The following is a 23163-nucleotide window of genomic DNA, read 5'->3' on the forward strand; positions in this document are numbered from 1 at the left end:
CACTCGCACACACACATTCCCACAAACTGACACACTCACTTCTCACATACACACACACAGGGGAGCAAACAGTCTCTCTCTCTCTCTCTCATTCTTGCTCGCTCAGCTGCTCTTCCTCTCTCTCTCTCTCTCCCCCTCTCCCTATCTCTCTCCCTCCCATCCACACTCAAACACACACACACGCACACACGCACGCACGCACATACACACACACAGACATACACACACACATACACACACACACACACTCACTCACACACACACACACACACACACCACTACAGTATATCAGCGAGTGACTAGCGGAGAGCCAGAGGGGAGTGCAGAAATGAATGTGAAGATCCTGACGCTGGTGATTGTGCTCTTGGTGTCTCTGCTGTGTTCTGCTAGTGCTGGTGAGTACAGGAGCGGCCAGCCTCATCGCCGGTCGTCTCCCTTTGCTTTCTATTTCTCTCTGTTTGCCTTGGGATCGTGCAGGCAGCTGTAGTTGATCAGTTACCCAGCATGGTTAGCCTTGTGTGGGCTCTAAAAGGCAGAAATATCAGCACCTGGCTGTATACAGTACTGCACTGCAGTGGTTATACTGTCTGCTATTGTACTGCCATGGCTTTTATAATAAACTTGAATGGGGATTTTTAGCTTTTATCAATTTTCTTTTGAATGTAAGCTTGTCAGACTTGGAGATGAAACATAAAGAAAGGTGTATGTTGATGTGTGGAGCTGAAATACAGGCTGGACGTATATGTGTGACTGTTGTTGCTGTTATGAAATGTAAAATATGCATGGCACATGTTTAGTAAGGTGGAAAGAATCTGATTAATTTATGGCTTGATGCATTCCATCTGACCCAAGTGCTTTATGATTATTAGATGACTGTGATTGTGTAGCGGAGCAACACAGCATCTATATGTGCATGCATGCGTCCTGTGGTGATGATAATGAGGACAGTAATTGTTGTATGCATTAATGAGATGAACACAGATGCCAGATTAATGGATAATTTCTGGGTTCAGAGGGTCCAGAACTGATGCCATGTCACAGTAAATCTCTGTAAAGTGCTGCTACGTCTCTGGAGCTTTTGTTGAACTAGATATCACATGCAGCTTGGAACTACACTGTCTAATATCTAGAACAAAAACATTGACTTTCGACAATTGTGCAGGGGTAGGGCATATTCTATTCTGATGGTTCAGGGGAATAAATGGCTTCTGAGAAATGGGCTGGGGGGTTAGTTTGGGGACCGATGAGCAGTATGCAGATGTGATGCAGGTAACATTGGGGTGTTAAAAAAACAACAGTTAGGCCTGTGTAAATGTCTGGAACATTCATGGGATTATCACCTACCCATCAACGACAGAGGCTTGGAAGAATCACAGACAGAAGCTGTATTTATATAAAATCCTGTGCATGTGGAAGATGCTGGTAGAGGTAGCTTAGATTATGATTGTCAATTGCTTTATACACAACACCTTGGAAGATGTTGACACAAGAATATGATATGTAAACTGTAAGATTCTGTATGGGCTACGTGTGCTGTGTGGACCTTGAATTTCAGATGCTGTGTAGACTTTATGCGTGTATCGATCCATAGCCACTGCACTCAGTTCCCAGGCTTCCCAGCACATTCGTTACAGCGACATGCTATTTTTGTCCGAGGCTCTGAGCACATGAGTAAATGGGAAGCAATTATCTAGCATCATGGTCAGTGTCGTTTTTCACGCCCTGCGTGTGGCTAAGCATGTTCCACGCCTGAGAGCCCACTGTGCTACACCAGCGACGGAGAAAACAAGGCTGATGTGCCTTGGGCTTTCATGGGAGCTTATCCTGCTCAATGTTGTTCAAGTCATGCCGTTTTTGTGCCTCTCTGTTCCCTGGCTGCTACTGTAGTATCAGAGCTCCATTGACAGAGAGGAAGAGAGAGGAAGGGAGTGAAAGAGAAGAAGGGATGCAAGTGTGTTGCAGCGTTGATGGGTGTGGGGAGGGATGCTAGCTGGAGTGTCTGCGTAGCACAAGCCTCTGCTACAGTATGCGCTGTCGCGGGAAGGTGTCGGAAGAGGCTCTGCATGTAGGCAGTGGGTGTGAAGCCTTTCATCTTGAGACAAATGCTTTTCCAGCTCAGTGGTTTCTCTTCTTTTTCTTTTTGCTCTCATGCATCTGTGTGCGTACATGTGTATCTGAGAAAGAGGAGAGACTTATACAGTGAGAGAGAGAGAGTGTGTGTGTGTGTATGTGTGTGTGTGTGTGTATGCACTTGCAGGAAGCAACAAATACAGACCTGAATCTGACTGATGTAAAGTGGGGAAGTGTACATGAGGGTGTGTCTTGATTGTATTTATGGACACACATGCATATTGGTGATAACTCCAAGTGCAACAGGCAAATCACCGCCAACCTAATGCTATTTACAATATTTATCCGGTACACTAAAAGAACTGCTGTGGCCTTCTCTATGTAATATTAGCATCCTTTAGCAGTGCACTTCAATTACCCATCCTTGAGAACCACTCTGGCTCAGGAGTGGGCTTCAGCATCAGACATGTGGTATTCATAATTCATCCCAAGGCTGATCGCTCTTCCTCCCTGTGTAAGTCTTAAGAGTGGTATAACAGCATATTCTCAAAACATTGTCATGTTTGTCACAGCCTCTTGGAGGGTATCAAACCTTTTTCTATGGGAAAAACCTACAATCCACTGCCAGGGACACGCAGTATAAAAACAATAGCAGCTGCCTCAGACAAACACAAGCCCACACGCATATATTCAGAGGGTGTAATTGTCGGGGCCTGGGTTGAACAGGTGAGGCAGTTTTGACTGTGGGGCACGAGGCCCAGATTAGGGCCATTATCTGGCAGAGAAATCTTCGACTTGGGAAGGGGGTGATTTTATGAGAGCTGTCAGCAGTGCTTTAATTCCATATTAAACGTTGATGTATTATTGGGGCTGGTTGCTTTGTGACACCAGCATGCATACATACCATACTCCATCCCACCTCAAGTGTAACTGGTCAGACTACAGTAAGGCAGAGGAGGGCTACAAGACATGCAGCCACTTATTAAGGCACCCACAGGCATAACATAAATGCTTAGCTGGCTGTAATTAGTTTGTTAGCATATATCTGAAATGTAAACCAACCATAACCAGGAAGCTTTAAATCATAATCACAGGTTTTCTAATGTAAAGAAGGTGTTTGGGCCTGTGGACATGATTACAGTGGCCATGGGGGGAACAAAAAGCAGCAAAACTATTCCAGATGTCCAGGAATAACATAATAATGGTGGGCAAACAGTTGTGTTGAAGGGGAAGCAGTGGAAAGGTTATTAGAGGATTATGGAGAATCACAGAGCCTTTTTGAAGGAACAGGAGCTTGTGAGTACCAGCCACAACCACCACAAAACACACATACGTGTACACACACACAAACACATCAACAAGGGTCAGATGAAATCCATTTCACAAAGAACCTGGATTTCCTCCCGACGCAGAATTACAAGAAAATAGACCCAGCAGCATCAATGTTGTTTGGCTGCTGCAGAAACTCTCACAAGCACACACACTGTTGGTGTTATTATATTTGTGAGGACTTACATAAGAATATAATATTACCAGTGTATTCCCTTGCCTTTAACTAGCCCAACCCTTACCCTGTAAATTAACCTCCAAACCGTCTCCTTGAGTCATGAAAACGACAAAAAAAATGTCATAATAATGCCAGAATGTCTTCAAAGGATTAGACTGAACTATAGTTTGTCCAAACACAGAAAGACATAAACACATGCACTCTCTCAACAGCCCATGAGTTTGGAAAGTGAGAATGATTGATCCTCTTTCCTCTTGTTGATTTGTCTCATATTTACCTTCTGTGGGCTTAAATAGCAGCGCTGTTATTATGATCCACACATTTCATGCTGTACACATATACATATATTCTTATATATATATGTAAGGTTTAAGTTAAGTGTTTTCATTCAAGCATATATATATATATATATATATATATATATATATATACATATATACATATATACAATACATATATATCAGTGTTGGTTGAGTTTGGGGCTCGTATTATACAGTTCATAACATGAGATGATATATATATATACAGTATATATATATATATATATATATATATATATATATATATATAATATATGTATTTGTTGGCTGTCAGTTACCATTTCTGCTGTGGTAGCAAACCCTGTAATATTTTTGGATGCATTGTGCCATTTTCACAAATTATCGCTTGTTAATATATAAATAGTCAAGTGAGAGAAAAATAGTGAATTTCTGATAAAGATGATATTCCCTACTTAGTGAAGTGTCCAAAAACTGTTGGTAAAAGGACTGTAGTTGGCACTGTCCAGTATTGACACTAATACCGTAAGTTTAGATAATTCAAATGTAGCCATACACGGTTTGTTTGTATCAGATTTTTCTGTAATTTAATTAATTGAGGCAGTTGAAATAGTGTGACCTTCAAGTTTGCAGAGGATATAATCGCCTTGGAATGACGAGGGGATTTCTAATGACACATTTATTGTCAGGAACTCAAATTCTTGGACTGTGTTGTTATTGTAACAATTCACAAGTTTTAGATCAAATTTATCATTATCAAGATAAGGAGTTAAACATCCTGCAACAGATGATCTTTCTCATAGTTCCCACTCATGCGGTGGCAACTCAGTGTAGCAGTATGGTTTCAATAAGAAGGTTTTATGTCGTAAACCACTTCACATCTGTAAAATATCACCCCACATGAGCTTGGTGAATGGCACTCAGAATTGCTCTAGTGTAGGTGGGAGTTGAGGAAGAGATTTAGTGAAAAATCATAACTCATTTGGTAGGGATATCAGGCTAACCTTTGGGCTAACACTCCCTGGAGAGTTCAGCTCTTGAAGACTTTGGCATATGTGACTGCTGAGCTGCTGTAATGTAATTCAGAACCCTTTGAATGAATAAATCTACTCACTTAGATCTTCCCTTGAGAGCAAATGCAGTGAGGGGAAGTAAAAGCAGAGATGGAATAAAAGACGGGCCAAGGGACAAAAAAATAAAAGGCAGACTGGCTATCTCGAAGCTGTGGTGAGGTTGTGAAAACTCTCCAGAGTGAAGGAAGTCACAGCTACATCTAAAAGTTCACAGCTGGCGATTTGGTTCAGCTTTATGGATTTCATATGTGAAATAATGATGCTTCTTGGCTGTTAGGAAGACATCAGTTCTGCTAAATATGTTAAATTACTAGCAAATTCAATTCTGGCTGATACCTCAGGTACATGTCTGTTTTAGACTAGACCTCCATTGAGTATTGAGGGTACGACCTGGAGGTTTGGGCAAGGAATTCTGTGGGTGTGGAGGGGCGACCTGACTCCTGTGTAAGCCAGACCCCATGATCGCCAGACCCTATCCTCAAGCCAGAGGCAATCCTTACAACTTAATTAGAGCCAGACATTTTCAAAAACTGCTCTGTTTCTCCGCCAGTATTCAAAAGTAAAGTGATTTATGGCTCTCTTTTTGAACATTAAGTGTTACATTTACAGCAGTTATCCCAGCAGATCAGATTCCTGATCAAGATCTGAGTGGACATTTTTATTAACGGGCTGCCAGACCACAGAATAAATACTGTGGTCTTTGGGAATGCAGGTGCTTTAATTACTTTCGTGCTCGATTTGTAGGACCCCAGAATGGAAAAATATGGCTTCTGTATATTGCTTTAGAGATGTAATTTGTGGTTAAAAAAAATTATTCTTTACCAGCTAAAAAACGCATGTAGGAGTAAAAGTGAATTACTTTACATAAATATGGTTTAGGGTATTGTGGCCATTAATGTCAAACCTCTATAGGTGACATAATAGATTAGAAAGATTTCATATTCAGCTGCTGCATAGCTGGCTGTTGTTGGGCTGTTCAGTGAGACAAGGGATTTCATTGCTGTGAAGATGGCAGTATGGCTTGAGGGTATGGATGGCGGAGAGAGACTTAGTAGATTTTGGGTTCATTTAGTGACACCCCCACTGGGATCTGCCTAAACGCCAAGCCTTGGGCAGGATGTGCACGTCTTCTCTATTATCATCTTATTGTAGGATGTGGTGCTGCATCTCATGAGGGTTAAAACTGCAATGCATCTTATGCTCCTGCCTTAAATTACATACGTCAAAATGGAAATCCTATAATGTCTTCTGTCCTCTACAACTGGATCCCACAACAGAAATCACGCATTTTTTTTAAATAATGCATTATGCAACAAAATCGCTCCGTCTTTAATCACACAACACAACATGCTATTACACTAACATTGGTCAATCTAATGATCTGTCACTGACTAATAACATGTATCTGCCCTGCGTCAGGATAGGGCCCCTCGCTGTGTCCCTCGTTCCCTGCACTCAGGGCCCCTGAGCATGAACAAATGTTTGTAAAAGCGGGACAGGAACACAATATATGGAATTCATAAACACGCATCCGCATCAGGCAAACAGTTTATCCCAGCAGCCAATGAAAACAGAGGAAGACGGAGTAATAAACACTGAACTTCAGCTCACCTGCAGCACCGTGCAGCTGAGCTTGTCAGTAAAAGTCTTACAATTTTTATTTATTCACTAAATATGTGCATGACAACATTGCTTACTTAAGTTTCACTGCATAGTTACCCTGAAAAGGGATCCTATTTGCACACCATATGCTCAGTATATTAGTATTGTCAGTATAACAGTATCATACTATTATAAACTCAACTGCAACTCAACTGTATTTTAATGTCTGCATCAGCTATTATTCACTGTATATTCACTCTGGCTTTGAGTGTCAGAGTCGTTGTTTTGTATCCTTTAGTCTGGTTGAGCAGGAGCAATGTCACAGCTATTTTCCTTTAATAATACTGTTTGTGCTGTGGGGAGAGGCGATGGTCCCCTTAGGCATTAAAAGCTGCAGTGAACCCTGCACTGTGACGTTTTTCTCCCTCTCCCTGTTTCGCTGTTTCTCAAATAGGAGAATGAACGCAGGTTCACAGCATGTGGGGAGTGATGACACAGGAGAAGGAGGGGCTGTGTTTCACTTCTGATTAGTGTGCCCATGGAAACGGATGGTTGGCGGATCCCTTTGCCCTTGACGTGCAATCTCTGGAGATTAGGGCAACGGTTGGTAGCCTTACCTACCAAGTGTACCTGCCATGCGCAAAGATCCAGTCTCCAGCATCATCTCTCCTTCTCCTGCCCTCAATGATTCTTACATTTCTACAGTAAAGTTGAGAAAAGAAATCTCCCCTCTGAGTTATTTTATGTTTACTTCTCTGAGTGCTCATGTTCAGTAGGCTCCAACCTGCAGTAACCTTATAGCCACAAACTCACCCCTTCAGCTGGAGTGGGATTGTGAATAAACCAACAGGCAGTCAAGTGGTGAGGGGAGTCTGTGGCTTCATTAGCTGGCTCAATGCTGCTGGCGGCACTTTGAACTCACAGTGCTCTGATCATAGCAGAGTATGCAGTCTCACACCTCATCATTTCATACACTCAGTAATTCAGGAGCATATATAGCACCATACTTCACAGGCGGCTGACTAACTCAAAGGGACATCTGCAGAAAGCCAGAAAGTACAGGGCTGTGCACTTTGTGTTTAATTTGTCCCCAACCTTCATTGAGAGTAGGGGGTTGCTTTCTGAGTGGAGAGGACAAGGGGTTAAGTTTATAAGCTACAGTAATAGGAACAACATTTCATGCACTTTGGTTTCCTCAGTGGAGTTTGTATAGACAAAGCCAGCCTTCAGCTCAACCACAAGCCTAGCATTATCACAGTACAACAATGCTGCATAACAAATAGTCCCTGACAAAAACAAAAGAAAGTGCTCACGACCAAAACAAATCCTCCCTGAGAGGAACACTCAGAGGCCAAGTGCAGCGGCACACAGAAGATGTTAAAAACATCAGGGACCCAGTCAGAGGGCTGAGCGTGGATTCTGTGATTGTTTTAATTGAGAACCTGGCTCCCTTCAGCTGACAATGTCATTCTTTTTGCTCCAAACGGAGCGTCTTTCATGGTGGCTGCCATGGTAACATGGTCTGAAAGTCGGCAAGCAATTGGTACCAGTTTCTGCCAAGGCCCAGGCTTACTGGTAGCCATGCGATAAGCAGCAATTCTGACACTAAATGTTGAATTGTGAAAACTGAACAACAGGGGACAGCCTTCTTTGTCAGGCATGAGTCCATATGCACAGGATGAATGTGTGGAGAGGCTGTCAGGCAGCATGCAAATCCCCACAACGATGCTGTTGCAGAACAGGGACTTATTTGAGGTTAAAAGAATGTTTGAATTGAATCTGGTACAATTAACACATCTCATCCTTGGCTAAATAATCCTGATCCCCTAATGTGCTTATGCAGTGGGAAGCATCTTTACCCATGACATGTCTCTTGTCTCTGTCTGGCTGCGTGGGTTTGCATGTCTGTGGTAATGGCATGCTATGGAGGGATTCATTAGCTAAAGTGACTCTTCTCCATTTAGTGAATGAACGAGAGAGGCACACAATGGAGACAACAGGCCTGCTCCTCCACTGTCATGGTAATAACCATGGCTACACACACACCAGGGTATATATCCTTCCGCTCTCAAATATTGTGCTAATGCCCTTAAGGATTTCATATAGACACACCTAATAAACTACAACTAACTCCCCTATACAGCAGGCAAAACAAAGCAGCTGTCTATGCATTACTGTGCAACACTGGAAGGTACTGCAACAGTAGTCACTGGTTCATCTATGCAAATGAAACCCAATCCATCCTAACATTAGAATACGGTGTGACTATGTGGATACTATGGTGATTGTGGCATGATAATATGATGTATAATTGTGAAAGGAGGGCAAGAGATTTAAATGGGTCCACAATATAGTTCAATAATTTTTTTTCTAGAAGGGAGGGAATCTTAATTTAGAGTTTAGCAACACTATCATGCTAGTGATGCTGTACTTCAATGTTGAAGTGAAACATGTTGATGTTACGCAGGTATACTGTTTACCAAGATCCCTCTACCTATTTAGTGCCTTCAAATGACTGGTCATTATTATAATAATTATAATTCCAAATACAAAGTGCAGGTAAAACAGATGGGATTCAGATGGGAAAAATCTGGAAAAGAAAGTGGCCTAATCATGCTAAATGGAAAGTTAATTTTGGTGCTTGTGGTGGCACCAGAAACACAAAATTCCTCCAAGGACCTATGACTTTCTGGTGGCAAACAGTGATCCACCAAATTGCAGGTTTCATTGTGGAGTCACCATCAACATCTGTACAAAGATTAATGACAATCCATCCAATAGTTTAATTTAGCAGCAGTTAAATTATTAAGCACCACTGCTAAAATTCACACGCTCATTAATATCAATGTGCCACTAATGATTATCAGTCATAACTTGCACAAGTCAGCACCAAAAGCTGCAAATTAAGAAAATACAATAACTTATAATCTACAATGATTATTAGGCAATTTAATTTTAAAGCTAATTTGAAAAAAACAACGATTTGTTCTTGTTCAGATACAGAATAGCCACTGCAGATTCCCAGTGGGATACTGTGGGATTAACTCTCCTATTGCTCTTACTGCACAGACCTATTTGCATTCTCCCAGGTGTTTGTTCAAACATCAAGATACATCTGCACAAACTGCACTTATCAGGATTTGTAATGCAGGGACAGTGAATACAACACAGAGGAGAAATGAAGCGTTCTTGAGAAGCACAGCCAACTGTGAAAATAGATCACTGAGATTGCACACAATTGATTGATTCATAATCACTGTGACTGAGAGTGATGAGCCCAACAAGTAAACAAATGGATAGGATTCAAGAGAACGGCAAATCAATTTGCAGTGTCACAGAGAAAATTAAACATGGCGAGGATTACATTTTGGCAACCACTCTTAATTGTTTGTGTTTACATCAACAGTTTCTAAACCTCAAACGCAACCCTCTGTTTACTTATTGATGTCGTTACTCTCACGGGCTGATGTAGTTTAATTTCTTATGTCCTGGTGGCAGAAAAAACATTATACTGTGGCTGCATTTACAAGTGCAGACATTTGTTATGTGGTCTTTTTGGCAGTCGATACGCACAAATCAGCTTCACAACTATTAATAATCGCCTCAGGCCCATTTGCCATGCTGTCTGTGTTCCTGGATTGACACACAGTACTGTGATATACACTTTACTCTTGCCAGCCGAGAGGGCAGCTGATGAACTTGGCAGTAACCCAGAGGACAGCCATTTTTCTTCACTGGCTGGATGGACGAGCGCTGAATGATGTGTTTCTCTCCGTGTTCCACTGATGGACTGTTGCCGAATCAACAAGGATAAGCTGACAGTTTCTGTTGGGCCATAAGAAGACCGAAAGCGAGCAATTTAAAAAAAGATAGTATAACAAATATCACCTGAGTGGGTAGCAGTGAAACTAGGGCGGGGAAAGGGAGCAGCTAACCAGCTATTTATCATTAGTTTGGAGACTTGCCAGTTTGTGATGCTCTCAATAATTGTCTCTTCTCTGCCTGGCCATATGTATTTATCTTTTTTTTTCCTCATTGACAGTGACGCAAGCAGCAGTCTCAGCAATAACCAAGCATTCCTAAAATTCCCTTTTTATTAAACTTTAATTAGGGAATTACCAAGTGGGAGAAGAAGTGTTGAGACCTGGGGGTCCAAGGTCATCACAAGAACAGATAAGATGGTTATTGCTGTAAGACACACGTTATCCTGCCATTTTACTCTTTTACCAGCCTAACATAAACATGGGAGTCTCTCGTGGGAAAAGATCAAATGGGATACTACAGAGATTGGATCCAATTTCAGAGCAATAAGACAACTGAGATATCTTTGTTTATAGAGAAGACATGTGCATTATCCAATAATAATAGCTGCCATGGAGACAATCAAAAGGACTTATCCAGATGCAACAGATGCTGTGCCATTCAATCTATATGTATTCCACAACACATGGGTAGAGAGTCAAAGCTAGCTGTTGCTGTATGTCATATCTGTCACTCCAAGATGACTTCCCTGCGGACTGCAAGAGTTAATCTATACAGCCAGTGTTATCACTGAGGCCTGGGTTATTTTTAGCAGCTTTCATTACACTTTTCTATCCTGTGGCCAGATTGGATGGGTTGAGATTTGTCAGGAAAAAAATGACAAGATGTTCTCCCTTCAAAACGCAGCGCTGAGCAGTGGCTGACAGCTTGCCATGGCAGGAAACATCTAAATTGTCTCATTATGGACCTGGGTTGTGACAGCCTGAGCCTCCCTCAGGGACGGTAGATAGGCTGTGTGAGCCGGAGTACAACTACTTTACCATGTTGCATTGCAATGTGCATATGTGGGTGTAGTGTGTATAGCAAGTGAGTTAGTCTCCAGTCAGAAATGTGTTTGCAGCACCTGTTACAAGCCTGCTGCTCAGACTTCAGCTGCAGTTGGAGTGTAGTATTTTAGTTAGTGCAACAGTCACATGACACATGTAAGGTGTCAGTGCACTTTAACCGAAGAGCTTATCTCGAAATCAAACAGCACCTTGTGTGTCAGCTCTGGCACATTTCCATTTGTATAAATGCAGATGCAGAGTGCAGCGTTAAAAGACTGAAGAAAATTACCCTTCCCTTTCAAACAATTGTTTTGTCAATTGGTCACAGGCACAAAAAACCTCTGCCTTCCATGCTGTTGGATGAAATGTCACACCAAGAAGTACTTTGTTTTGAGCATACTGAAGACTCCATCCTGAGGTTTTATTTTGCCCTGAATCTAAATGGAAAGGAGAGGAACACCACTACATAATACCTATGTTGGTCTGAAATTCAACTCAAACACGATATGTATTAACATTCAGCCAACTGGATTAGAGAAAAAAAATTAGTTGAATGCTTTAAGAATGTGTCAACATCCCTCATTCACCATGTGTCTGGAACAATAACAAAAGGATAATGTGCAGATTAGTCCTACAGGGTCAAAGATGGGCTTTAAATACGGAAATACACAACAGAGGCTTTCTCTGCTGCAAATGAATTAGCCTACTGTTCAGCCACAAATATAATGTGTTATGTGCTTGCAGAAGATTAGTGTGGAAATGGAATTTTGACATGTCTGGCATTTTAGGTATATCCAAATGGAAATGTAAAACATGCTGTGTAGCTCACTCATGCAGTTCACCATTGTTTAAATTTGAAAGCTAGAATTTAAAATATTTTAATATGCCATAGCTAGTCATGGCTATTGATTAATTAACAAAGACTCCTTTCCTTCTGAGGGCGTTTTGAATTATGCTCTTGAAGAAAGTCGCCCTCCACCCAAACACACTGATCTGGGCTATGAAAGAAACTTGAGTGTTTTGAACCTCTTTTATGTGAAGATTTCAAGCAGAAGGTATCATCAGGGTCAAAGCTGTGCTTTGTCCTCTTAACTACCTGTAATTTCACCACTTTAGACACTGAAATGAACTAAGTAATGAAGAGAGTCTCAAGGAAAACTTAACACCGTCATAACTTTCATAAGCTGCTCAACTGCTGTCCTCAGTATAGTTGCTGCCTTTTCAAACCCAATGGACTGGCTAACTTATCTTAAGCTGTGTCCGCACCCACATCCTCATAAACCTAAGGAAGATCTTGCTCCTGGGAATTCTAAAAATGGTGCCAGTGTCTCTGAGAAGAGGAGACAGGAATGTCATGACCCCATGTGAGTGAAATGAATCAGGCTTCTGATGGGAAACATCCAAAAGAAAAGGGGGACGTGAGGCTCTGATGATGATGGGGCATCAGCAAAGCATTAGTAATCATACAAGTATAATGTCTTAGTGACAACAGTGACAAAAGTGAACTACATTGTTTTAGCTTGGCCTCAGGACTCCACTGGAAAGTAGAGATGGATAGTTTGAAAAACACTTAGGGGGCAGGGAGTGTCCACTGAAAGACACTATTGAGTTGAACCATGAGGAATGTAGGGTCCAAGAGTTTGACCGAAGAAAGTCATGAGATATAAGCTACATCTGATTCTTTAAATTTTACATAGATATCAACTATCTACATATCTGATTCAGTCATTTAAATCTATATGAGATTATTGAATAAAGGGTTAGTATGTATTGGACCACTGATATTTAAACACGCCTGTGTGCCCAAATAAAAAAAATGTTCTCTGCTTTTACTCACATTTTATTGGACTACAAGTCAGAGTGTAGCGTGAGCGCCTGCATGTAATATACCATTACAAATAAACATCTCCTGCAAAATGCTCTTTCAAGAAACAGCAAGGAGGAGGATTTTCAGTTTGTAATGTTGAAAGGTCATAGAGAGACTCGAGGTGGACCTAACCATTTAGAAAAGAGGGGCTTAAGGGGATCAGGCCACACTTATTGAGAGATGACTGAGAACATCTGGGATCACTCTCACACACACACACACACTTAAGACGCACACAATTTGTGAGAAACACACTGCTATTAAACTCATCCCTAATCTGGGATCAAACACTGCGGCAGGATGCACCTCGACAAAGTCCTGGTGCTCTTTGGGGGTGTTTGTAATCTTGAGGGAGAGTGAGAGAGACATGAGACACGAGGGGTTTCGGTTTCTCACTGCAACCAAAGCTATCTCTTGCTGCTGCGCTCTCATTCCACTATGCTGACTTGATGAACCCAACTACAACTCTGGGTGGGCTTAAAAAAGGCCACACACACATATACACAGGTTTGCACAGCTATTCTTCTTCGGACACTGCATTGACTTCCATTCATTTGGACAGCCTAAACAAAGCATTATCCCTCACATCAACCATCATCGTTTAATGCCTAAACGTAATGTTCACCTTGCCCTAAACTTCCTCAGAACAGGTTTTGCCTCATTAGGACCAGGGTTTAGTCTCCATAAGGACTACTGGTCCTGACAAAGTCCGTTTTTATGCCATAAATGGTTCTAAACAAGAAATTAATAGCCCCACACATTATACGTCTACATGTTTCTTGTTTTATCGTCCATTACCACTGCGATTCCTCTTTGGATCCTTCTACACACTTTCTTGTGTATCTAATCAGTCTCTCCTTGTGTGTGTCCCCCAGGTCCCATGGCCTCCATGGAGCATGGCAGAGAACTAGAAGAGGCCTCGACAGTGAGAAAAATGGTCCAGCAAAGCCCTGCAAGGGGCGGTCAGACCCACAGACCAGCCGGCTGGAAGAGGAGACGCCCACGGCCCCGTCTTTCCCACAAGGGGCCCATGCCATTCTAGAGCAAGGTGAGTTTCTACAAGACTCTCCCTAGATTTTGTTTGTCAAAGTGTCCCATTAAAGCAATAACAAAGCAGTCAACGTCACACACTACAATATTTTCTGCCCACCTTTAAAGTATGTGCCTGTCTTTGAAGTGTTTGCCAGTGGCCAAGTTTCTGTCCAACTGTACATCAAGTAAAATGTACAAGATTCTCTAGAGAATAATATACGAAAGCACTTCCCGGTATATTCAATCATATCTGCTGAGTAGTGAGGAAACACTTCCATGGAGAAATTTCTAAAAGTCCTAAAATACTTTGTTGGCAAAATCAATTTGGATGTTTTTGATGACAAATGGGAAACTCAACTTGTAGAAACAGTGGAAACTATTTTAGTGGCCAACACAGCCAGATTCAACTCCAACACAAGGATGTTATTGTTGGCACTGAAATAAGTGCATGTCTTAACAGATTATTGGACTTTGGCCTACTGGCTTGCATGCCTTTGTAGTAAGACATAGACTGTTTAACTCTACGTCATTTATTTCCTCACAAGGAAGAAACCTAGTCTTTGAATCAATTCAAGGAGCATACCTTTTTTCTATCCCTCTGATTAAGTGAATTAAAACCCTTTCCCAAAGATAATACTTTGGAGAGTTGGGTTTCCTGGGTTGCATGCTTTTCTCTCACAGGGTTGTTTAACTTTCTATTAAACAAAACAAGGTTTTGCTTGGAAACACTATAATCCAAAATCAGAGATAATATTTTACTTATCACCTTTCCACAGTTTTATTTTATTTTCTCAAACAAAACATGCTCTCTGCATTTAAAAAAAAAACAGATCAAGCCCCACTGAAAATGTGAAACATACTACAACTAATTAAACACTGTGATTAGATTTACATGCAGATAAAACCTTTATTTGCATAATAGCTTAAGTTACTGCAACAGCAATAAAATTATATCCTTACATTAAGAAGCACACAACCCATTCACATGTCACTCTCAGACGCTGACAGAGACAGGAAAGCTTGACAAAACACAATATCTCCATTGAAGATGCAGACAATACAATGCTAACCTGCAAAGGTCCACCATAAATAAATGCAACTGTGAGAGGCTGTGTATAAGCATGGTTTATCCATTTTCAATAGATGGGATCAAAGCCATAGAAGCTCTATTCTCTAAAACGGGCAATCAACGGTGAATTATGGATCATTATTGTATTGTTTTTTTTTCTTGGACAAGGTCAGACTTCTTTTGAACTCACTCCTGCTTTCAACAAGGGACTCCAGAGTCTCACAACAAGGCTGAAAAAAATAAGAAAGGTCATTGTGCACTTGAAGGACAACACTGTTTCTGCAACTTTTATCAGCCTGCCCATAAAATGTGAGAACACTCTCTGAGTCGAGTGGTCAGACTTTGCGGTCATCAGTGCCTGAATGCTGGCCGCACAATAGGGCGAGCTTCAGGAAGTTGTAAGCTCTGTAAAAGTGAACGGCTCACTGAGTCACAATGTCTCTGCAAGCACCACTTGAAACACAACACACAAAGGTTTTCCTTTTCTTTTTTTGCTCAACATTCGGCTCCTCTCGTTGCAAGGTTCATAGTTCGCCTCGTTCTAGGATTTCTCTACATGCACTGCTAACTCACCGTAACCTGACCACTAGCAACGTTTTATTGACCGAGTAAATGATCCAAGCAGTTAAAAGTCTTCTTCAAAGTTCAGTCCCACCTTTTTTTTTTTTTACTAATTGGATGCAATAAGATGACAGGGAACCAATATCATGCAATAATACACTGAACAAGCAACGCCTTCAACACTTCACCTTGAAAGGCTCTGTTCATCATCATGTGTCTTCATCTTTTTTTCAGTTTGAGCTGATTTGATGGGAAAAACAACTCTGGAAGCAGCTGGACATGCTTCTTGTTTGATCAAAGCTAGAGTTCAGTAGAGATGTCCAGCTATGGCTTGCTGAGACATGCAGACATTTAGACCATTATTTGTCTAAATACCACTTGTGAATTTAAAGATGGAGAACACCAATTTACCTGTAACTGTCCATCCTCCAATCTCATCATATTTACCCATCAGTCAAAACAGCTTATCTTTTATTCCCTTAGACAAATGAGGCAAAGTTTGCCTTTTCAGGATTACACATTCCAGATGTGAGCAATGCTGAGAAGAAAGATGGTGACCCCAGTCATCTTTCATGAGCATCTAAGTGGACTCAAATCTGAACGTGCCGTTACAGCTCTTGGATCAAAGCCATGCTAGTGACAGTCTAACAGACAACAGCATATTACAGATTCAAAGCTGCAGGCAATTTACAAAAACCCTTTGAGACGCTTTAGTGTGAGAAAGCTTAGTGAATGCGACCTCTAAAAAGTTTCCCATCAAAACAATGCAGAGCAGTTCAACAACTCCTCCCGTACACTCAATGTACAATGTCAAGAAACTGAGATCACCACTTCAGACCCACGCACTTCAAGGAACGACTACAAACAAGACAACCTGCAGAGATCAGATAAAGTGTAGATCAGTTCTTGATGCATTACATGTCCACAGAAATATGTCACTGTGAAAGAAGAGCAGGTTTTTATTGCTGAATGAATGTTGTTGTCATGCAACAAAGCTTGCAGCATTTTAAATCTTGGAGAATTATCACACAACACGAGAAGATAAAAGGGCAGGGAAGGTAAAAGATTTCTTTGTCGTTAAGGATCCAGCGCTCCTAGCATAGCATAACGCCGGGCTTGTGCTCCACACTGAGATATACAGTTGTTTTTCTTACCCCCTGCTGCAATTTTCTATCAGAAACCGTGAAATCTGGTTGAAACATGTTCAGGATAACCTTTTCTTATGGTTTGTATGTATAGTGTAGTGTAGGGCAAAATTCAGTAAAAGCTCTAGTACAAGCTCCCTGCAGAGTGACCTTAATGGAGAGGAAATTAAAATGTCTGCATGGCTCAGGAAATGACTTTTAGAAAACAACCAACATTGATCATACTCTTTCTGTTGTTTTCCTGTTTTGCAGGCACTGCATTGAGCGCCCACCCCCAGGTTCTGATTTCTATGCTCTTCCTTTGCCTTGGGGGGCCTTGCAATGAAGGGCCTATGCTTGCCCAGCCTGAAGAGTGATGTCCATAGCACCTGCTGGTTCTTCAAGCAACTCTGTCCACAAAAAATCAGGACAAGCCACCTTACCCCCATCTCTAGAAATGGGGGCAGGGAAGGGAGGGTGGGAGGTATTGAGCCCGAGCTACCAGACTCTGTTTCTCTGTCTCTCTTTTTCTTTCTCTCACTCCCTTGCTAATTATCTATCTCTGTCTTCTCCCAAATTATAATCATTTTTTATTTGTTTTCTATAATTTGGTCAGTAGAGCCCAGTAGTGATCTCCCTGAGTGTCTCACACACTTTGCATGACATGTGGTGGAGAGGGAGCCCAGTCAAAACAATCTGAGTCTTAAAGCATCTGTCACTTCTCCATGGTGTGGTATTTCCATCTCTCCAATACAAGGTTACTGCAGACACTGATTTCTTTGCTGTGTAGCTACTTAACAGCTTTACTAGTAAGAGAGGACACTGATCATGCACAAGAGTAGTGAAACTTATAAAAAAAATCATAGGTTTACTTTATGATATTCTGGATGTCTACTGTAAAATGAATTCTTAGGTTTTGTGCTTATGAAAGAGCAAGAGCGTGACATCTGAACAACCATGACACCATTGCCTAATTATCATTGTTAACGGTGCTTTGAAACTCCTAATGTAAAGTAAAGCTGGACTGAAGAGAGCACATATTGTAGAAACAATCTATTTAAGTGACAGAATAATTCCTTCATTTAGGAGATTCTTTAATCCAAAGCTATTTTGTTGGTGTTTCTGAATTCATTAACACCTTACGTGGGGGTTTGACTGACACACTCAAGGTTACTGTAACATGTTGCACCTTGGATGAGTCCTTTGACCCCAAATCCCCATCCCAATCCTGTCCCCAATCCCCAGCCTTAGCACCACACTGCTGCCCAGTGCAGCTGCTCTACACGACTGTTAACTGGCACGAGCGGTCTGCTCCACCGACAGGCCGCCTTGCCTTTTAATGAAGTGCCAAATAATAACCTTGTCCACAATGCTGCCAGAAACAAAGGAATGAAAGGTTAGGCAGAAACACATTACCTCTTGTTTGAAGTCTTGATACACTGACACATTATGCATTTTAAATTTCTGCAAACAGAAATCCCAAGTGAGTTAATATAAGCAAGGAGGACAAGTTAGATTTGACCAAAAAAAAAAAGAAGGTAACAAATTCAAAGCAAAGCTCAGCTCAGTTAATATGCCACAGTGACTAGCCTAACACTTGTGCTCTGGCTGTTGTAATATTCAGCATAAAGCTGGTTTGACCCCTTGACCGATATCTTTCACTGAAGAAATGCTATGCCTTTCCATCATACTGGAATATATTACTGTTTATAATTATTTCTGTGTTTAAGTAGTTTTATTTCTTTTTTTCTCAGGGTGCTGTGACAAAGGCTTGTACTAGAGCAGTCTATTTTGTGCATTTATTTAACAAAACACAAGCATACAGTACATTAAAAGCTTGTATGAGCATATTTTCGTATACTGTATCTATACTCTCCCTGTATGTATTCACCAATATAGCCATGTATTTAGATCAAGTCCTCTCGAGTCCTGATCTGTTCCCTACATTACTTTGGGTACAGTTGCCTTTTAAGTGTGCCCCTCCACAGCACAGGTGGTCGTGGCTTTGATCATTATGCTCATTAAATCTTAGAGTTAATCTTTCTCAGATGGATCTCCCCAAGGCTGGCCAGGGCCACTTAGTCTGAGCTCATTGTTAAATTGGCTTAGAATCCACACCCTTCCCCCTTTCCAATCCCCAAAACCCTGATGATTTAGTGTGTAACCATGTAACATATTAGGAGTGTAACCTGTAGAGCAGCCACCTTGCAATCATTCATTGTATATTAGGTGTGCGGAGCAACTTCCTTGTTGGTTGTTTTACTTTTTTAAGGTGACATTCTGATTGTGTTTCAAGCAGGAAACACCCCCACACACACTTTGACTCAGTTTTGACCAAATAAGCAACTGGCAGGTTAATGTAGATTTCAAGCCCCCTTCCCTCTCACCATATCTCATGCAAATATTTCAATAAAATGCACAGCCTTCTCAATCCCAGCATGAGAAGCTTTTATTAAGAGAGCATCTAAAATCACAGTGGTAATCCACCCAGCCAGGCATACCTTGATTAAAAATGTATTAAAATCCTAGGGCACTGTGAAGAGTAATAATTTCAGTTCCATGTTTTGTTTTGTTTTTCACACCCACTTGGACAGAGATGTAGATTTCAATAATGCTCCTCGGGAGTGAGACAGCTACTTCCCCATTACTGGGGAAGATAGTAGGAAGATATGAGCTGGGGATGGAAGTTCAAAGCCGCAGGAACTGGGATGCTGGAAGTAGACTCGGACATGACAAGGGGTTCAAATCAATATTTCCCCATCTCAGAAGTTTTTGTTATGGAGCCGAACAACGTCTGTATCCGCACTGTTCTTCATGAATGTATCCTTACCATCTGCACCAGCCATGCTGCCCTTTCAGAGACCAGAGCAAACCAATGTTTATGTAAAGTAACATTTTCAATCTTGGTCTGGTTATCAGTTGAGTCCAAATATCAAAAGCCAAATATCCCTAACAGATCCAAAGCCTCCAGTGACAATACGTCCCATCAAATAGACGTGGCTTTGCTCCAATACTTCTCTGTATGGGTTTGCAAGGCTGCACTTTTTGCAATTCCATTATGCTGCTGGAAAATTACACCCTGAAAACAAGAGTCTCTTGGTATGGAATAGTTTTCCAGTGTATTGTGACAATTACTTTGTCTGATTTTTGTCTAGCTGGTTGTCCAAAGCTTACTTTTTGAATACAGTGTGGAAACCTGTATCTTTTGTGGATGTAACAAAATAGAAAAGTAGTCTGCAGCACAATATGTCGTGGACACGTGAAAGCTTTCAGGCATTCTTTTCTTGTAGATCACAGCCCACAGCTCTCCTCTGCACATCAGGTTAATGGGCCTTGTGGTGTGGAAGGACAAGCACATCCATGCTCAAACTAAAACGGTAAACCAATACATTATGCTCGGGGAGCAAAACCATTTCCTTAATGGTCTTTTCCAGCAAGGCTTACACAAGAGAAACGATTCCTATCCTCTCAGTGTTTCCCCTCCAGATCCTCTTCTCTGTGACCATCACAAGGCCTGAGTAATGTTCCTATGCACTTGTTAGCATGTTTTCCTGGTAGAAAAATGTTTGTGCTGAGAACTTGCCCCGTTCTTTTTTTGTTTTTTTTTGTCCAAATGCATTTGGTTGGGAGTGAGTAAGGATTGGGAGTGAGCAGAAAGATAAGTTATGTGTTTCTGGTGGAGATGAGATGAGAATAAGCTAGCAGAGGATTTTAACATATTGGCTTAGCGTCTCCAATAGACGTAGACGCGACCACCTCACAAAGATATCACAGAAAAATACAAGGTTTTTCACTTTTGTTTTATATGCTGTTATCATTTGTATACTCAGTTCTATACCAGACACAATTCCTATTAAATTACACTGAACCAAACTTTTCATTCATTGAGGAAATGCTAAGAAAGTTAGCAAACACAAAACATTCCATGATTTTACCTTGTGAATCTAAAAACCCATCAAACTGTATCATGTTGGCCTTCAGAGTGGGTGTCTGCAGGATCAAGTGGCTGATATTTAATATAATGCATTCGCACATCTCCACTGGCTGGGCAATCCTAAGGATAACTAGATTATATCTCCCGCGGGAAATGACTTTCTGTCATTATCCTGGAGTCTCAAAATGAGACTTCCTACACCCAGAATAGCACAGGCCCCTCCTGCCTTGATTGCGACATGTTCATCTATGTAACCACTGTGTTCAAGATCAGCTACATTCGGAACAATCTGAGGAGAGATGCAGTCTGTAGGCTTACATGCCATCACAACAGTGTTACTAGGTCTCAAGCAGATACCATTTTAAAGACAATGTATTACTCCTGAAACTTATATTCTGTTTATGGTGTGTGCTCATATTACTCACCAGGCCAAATGTACAGTCCCTGTCTCTGTTTTGATGTTGAACTGGGCAAAAATAAATGACATAAATAAAGAAATAAATAAATAAAACAAGTGTATCAGAAATGGTTGAAATACTGTGTACATATTTGAACTTTTGGTTTCTAATTTATAAAAGATAAGCTTTAGCTCTTGGAGTACTTATTTTATTTTTTTTCCTTTCATGCGTAGCTTTGTGTTTTTATTTTCTATTTCTGTAAAGTGTGTAAATATATCTTTATGATAATAAGTAATATTAAAAATCTTATTTTAAGAAAAATATTGTGTCGTGTCTTTTCCTGCCAAATGAAAAAGCACATACTGTCCGTCTAGGTGAAGACTTTGGGATTTTCATTTGCTATAATTTGCTAATTAGGAGCAAACACAAGAAGCATAGAAATGATAATGATGGTGAAAAAGAGGCCGAATCTTCAAAAGCCCTCCATCAAAACCAAAAATGACAATCTACCAGTGGTGCCAAAGGAAAGGTCCCCAACATTATACTCTGTAATGTAATGGTTGAAGACAACCATTCATGTAGAGTTGGAGATATTTGAAGTGATAACTGAAATCTTTAAACTGCTATTTGCTATGAGAAGATGTTCACTAAAGTCTGTGTTAATCTCAGCTGACATAGGGAAACAGGCGTGGTACACCCTGGACAGATCACCAGTCCATCACAACAACCATCCACTCTCACAACTGTCCAATTTACCTAATCTCAATATTGCATGTTTTTAGACTGTGGGAGGAAACTTGAGAACCCAGAGAAAACCCACACACACATGGGGAGAACAAGCAAACTCCATGAAGAAAGGCCCTTGTTCCGACCAGGACCTACACCCGGGTGCTAATCACTACACCAACCTTGTGGCCTCAATAAAAATCCAGTCTAATTATAAAAAAGAATAGCCTACTTTAACAGTGGTTGAAGAGTTTCACTAAAAAACTAAATTGACAATGTGGTGAAACTAGAACAAAGGTCATGGCTGTGCAGCTTCTTCCACTGAGCAACATGGATGTCTAAACCCTGGTGAAACTGGTGACCAAATGGACATTGCCAACTTGAGAGCCAAACCACAAAATTCAAATGAAATTGATGCTGTAGTTCCCCAGTCATTACTAAGACATCTAGTCAAACTTGGCAGAGACATTGGCCACACACAGCTTAGTAACAAGCTGATTCACAGTTGTTCAATTAAAATGTGATTTTCCAATCACAAAACATCAACTCTCCTCTTAACACAACATATATCATCAACTATTTAAATATTTTTGATACATTTTACTTTGTGTTATAGCAAAAATAAAAAAAACATGGACAAGAACAACATGTTGACCTGACTAGCATGGCTGTTAACCTTAACTTCAGTCTGCTGTTGAACCTCTGGATGCAGTACAGTATATGCTCGTGCCTTGAAGAGATGTAAATCAACTCCTCATCCATTAAAGAACACTTCACCAGTGACAGGTAGCCTTCCTAGAGCTTATAGTGCATACTAAGCATGCTGCACTTTAATGCATCACAGCTGCTGAGGATGCATGGAGACCCTGGATGTGTCTCGATGTACTGAGATTCAGCATGCATACATGTCATATCTGCACACAGCAAATTATGCTCCCTTCATTACTGTTGAATAATCAGAAGAGAGAGACCAGCATGTTTCTAATATTTCAAGATGTTTTTGTCTGACTGTCCAATTCTTTGATTGATACTGTTCAATTAAAGGTCCACTGTGAAACAGAAATGTAATATACTACCTATAAGTATGTGTATTGCTTTACACGACACAATCTTC

At 41.0% G+C, this 23163-nt stretch overlaps 1 protein-coding gene across 1 annotated transcript; it reads left to right on the forward strand.

Moving 5' to 3' along the window:
* The first annotated feature begins 232 nt into the window (after nt 1–232).
* apln (apelin) lies at nt 233–21644 on the forward strand. The gene is made up of 3 exons (XM_044040517.1): nt 233–395; nt 14081–14253; nt 17265–21644. Exons 1-2 carry the CDS (start codon nt 329–331, stop codon nt 14245–14247), a joined length of 234 nt encoding a protein of 77 aa, XP_043896452.1. The 5' UTR covers nt 233–328; the 3' UTR covers nt 14248–14253; nt 17265–21644.
* Nucleotides 21645–23163: the final 1519 nt, after the last annotated feature.

The sequence above is a fragment of the Solea senegalensis genome, linkage group LG12, assembly GCF_019176455.1.
Source record: "Solea senegalensis isolate Sse05_10M linkage group LG12, IFAPA_SoseM_1, whole genome shotgun sequence".
NCBI lineage: Eukaryota > Metazoa > Chordata > Actinopteri > Pleuronectiformes > Soleidae > Solea > Solea senegalensis.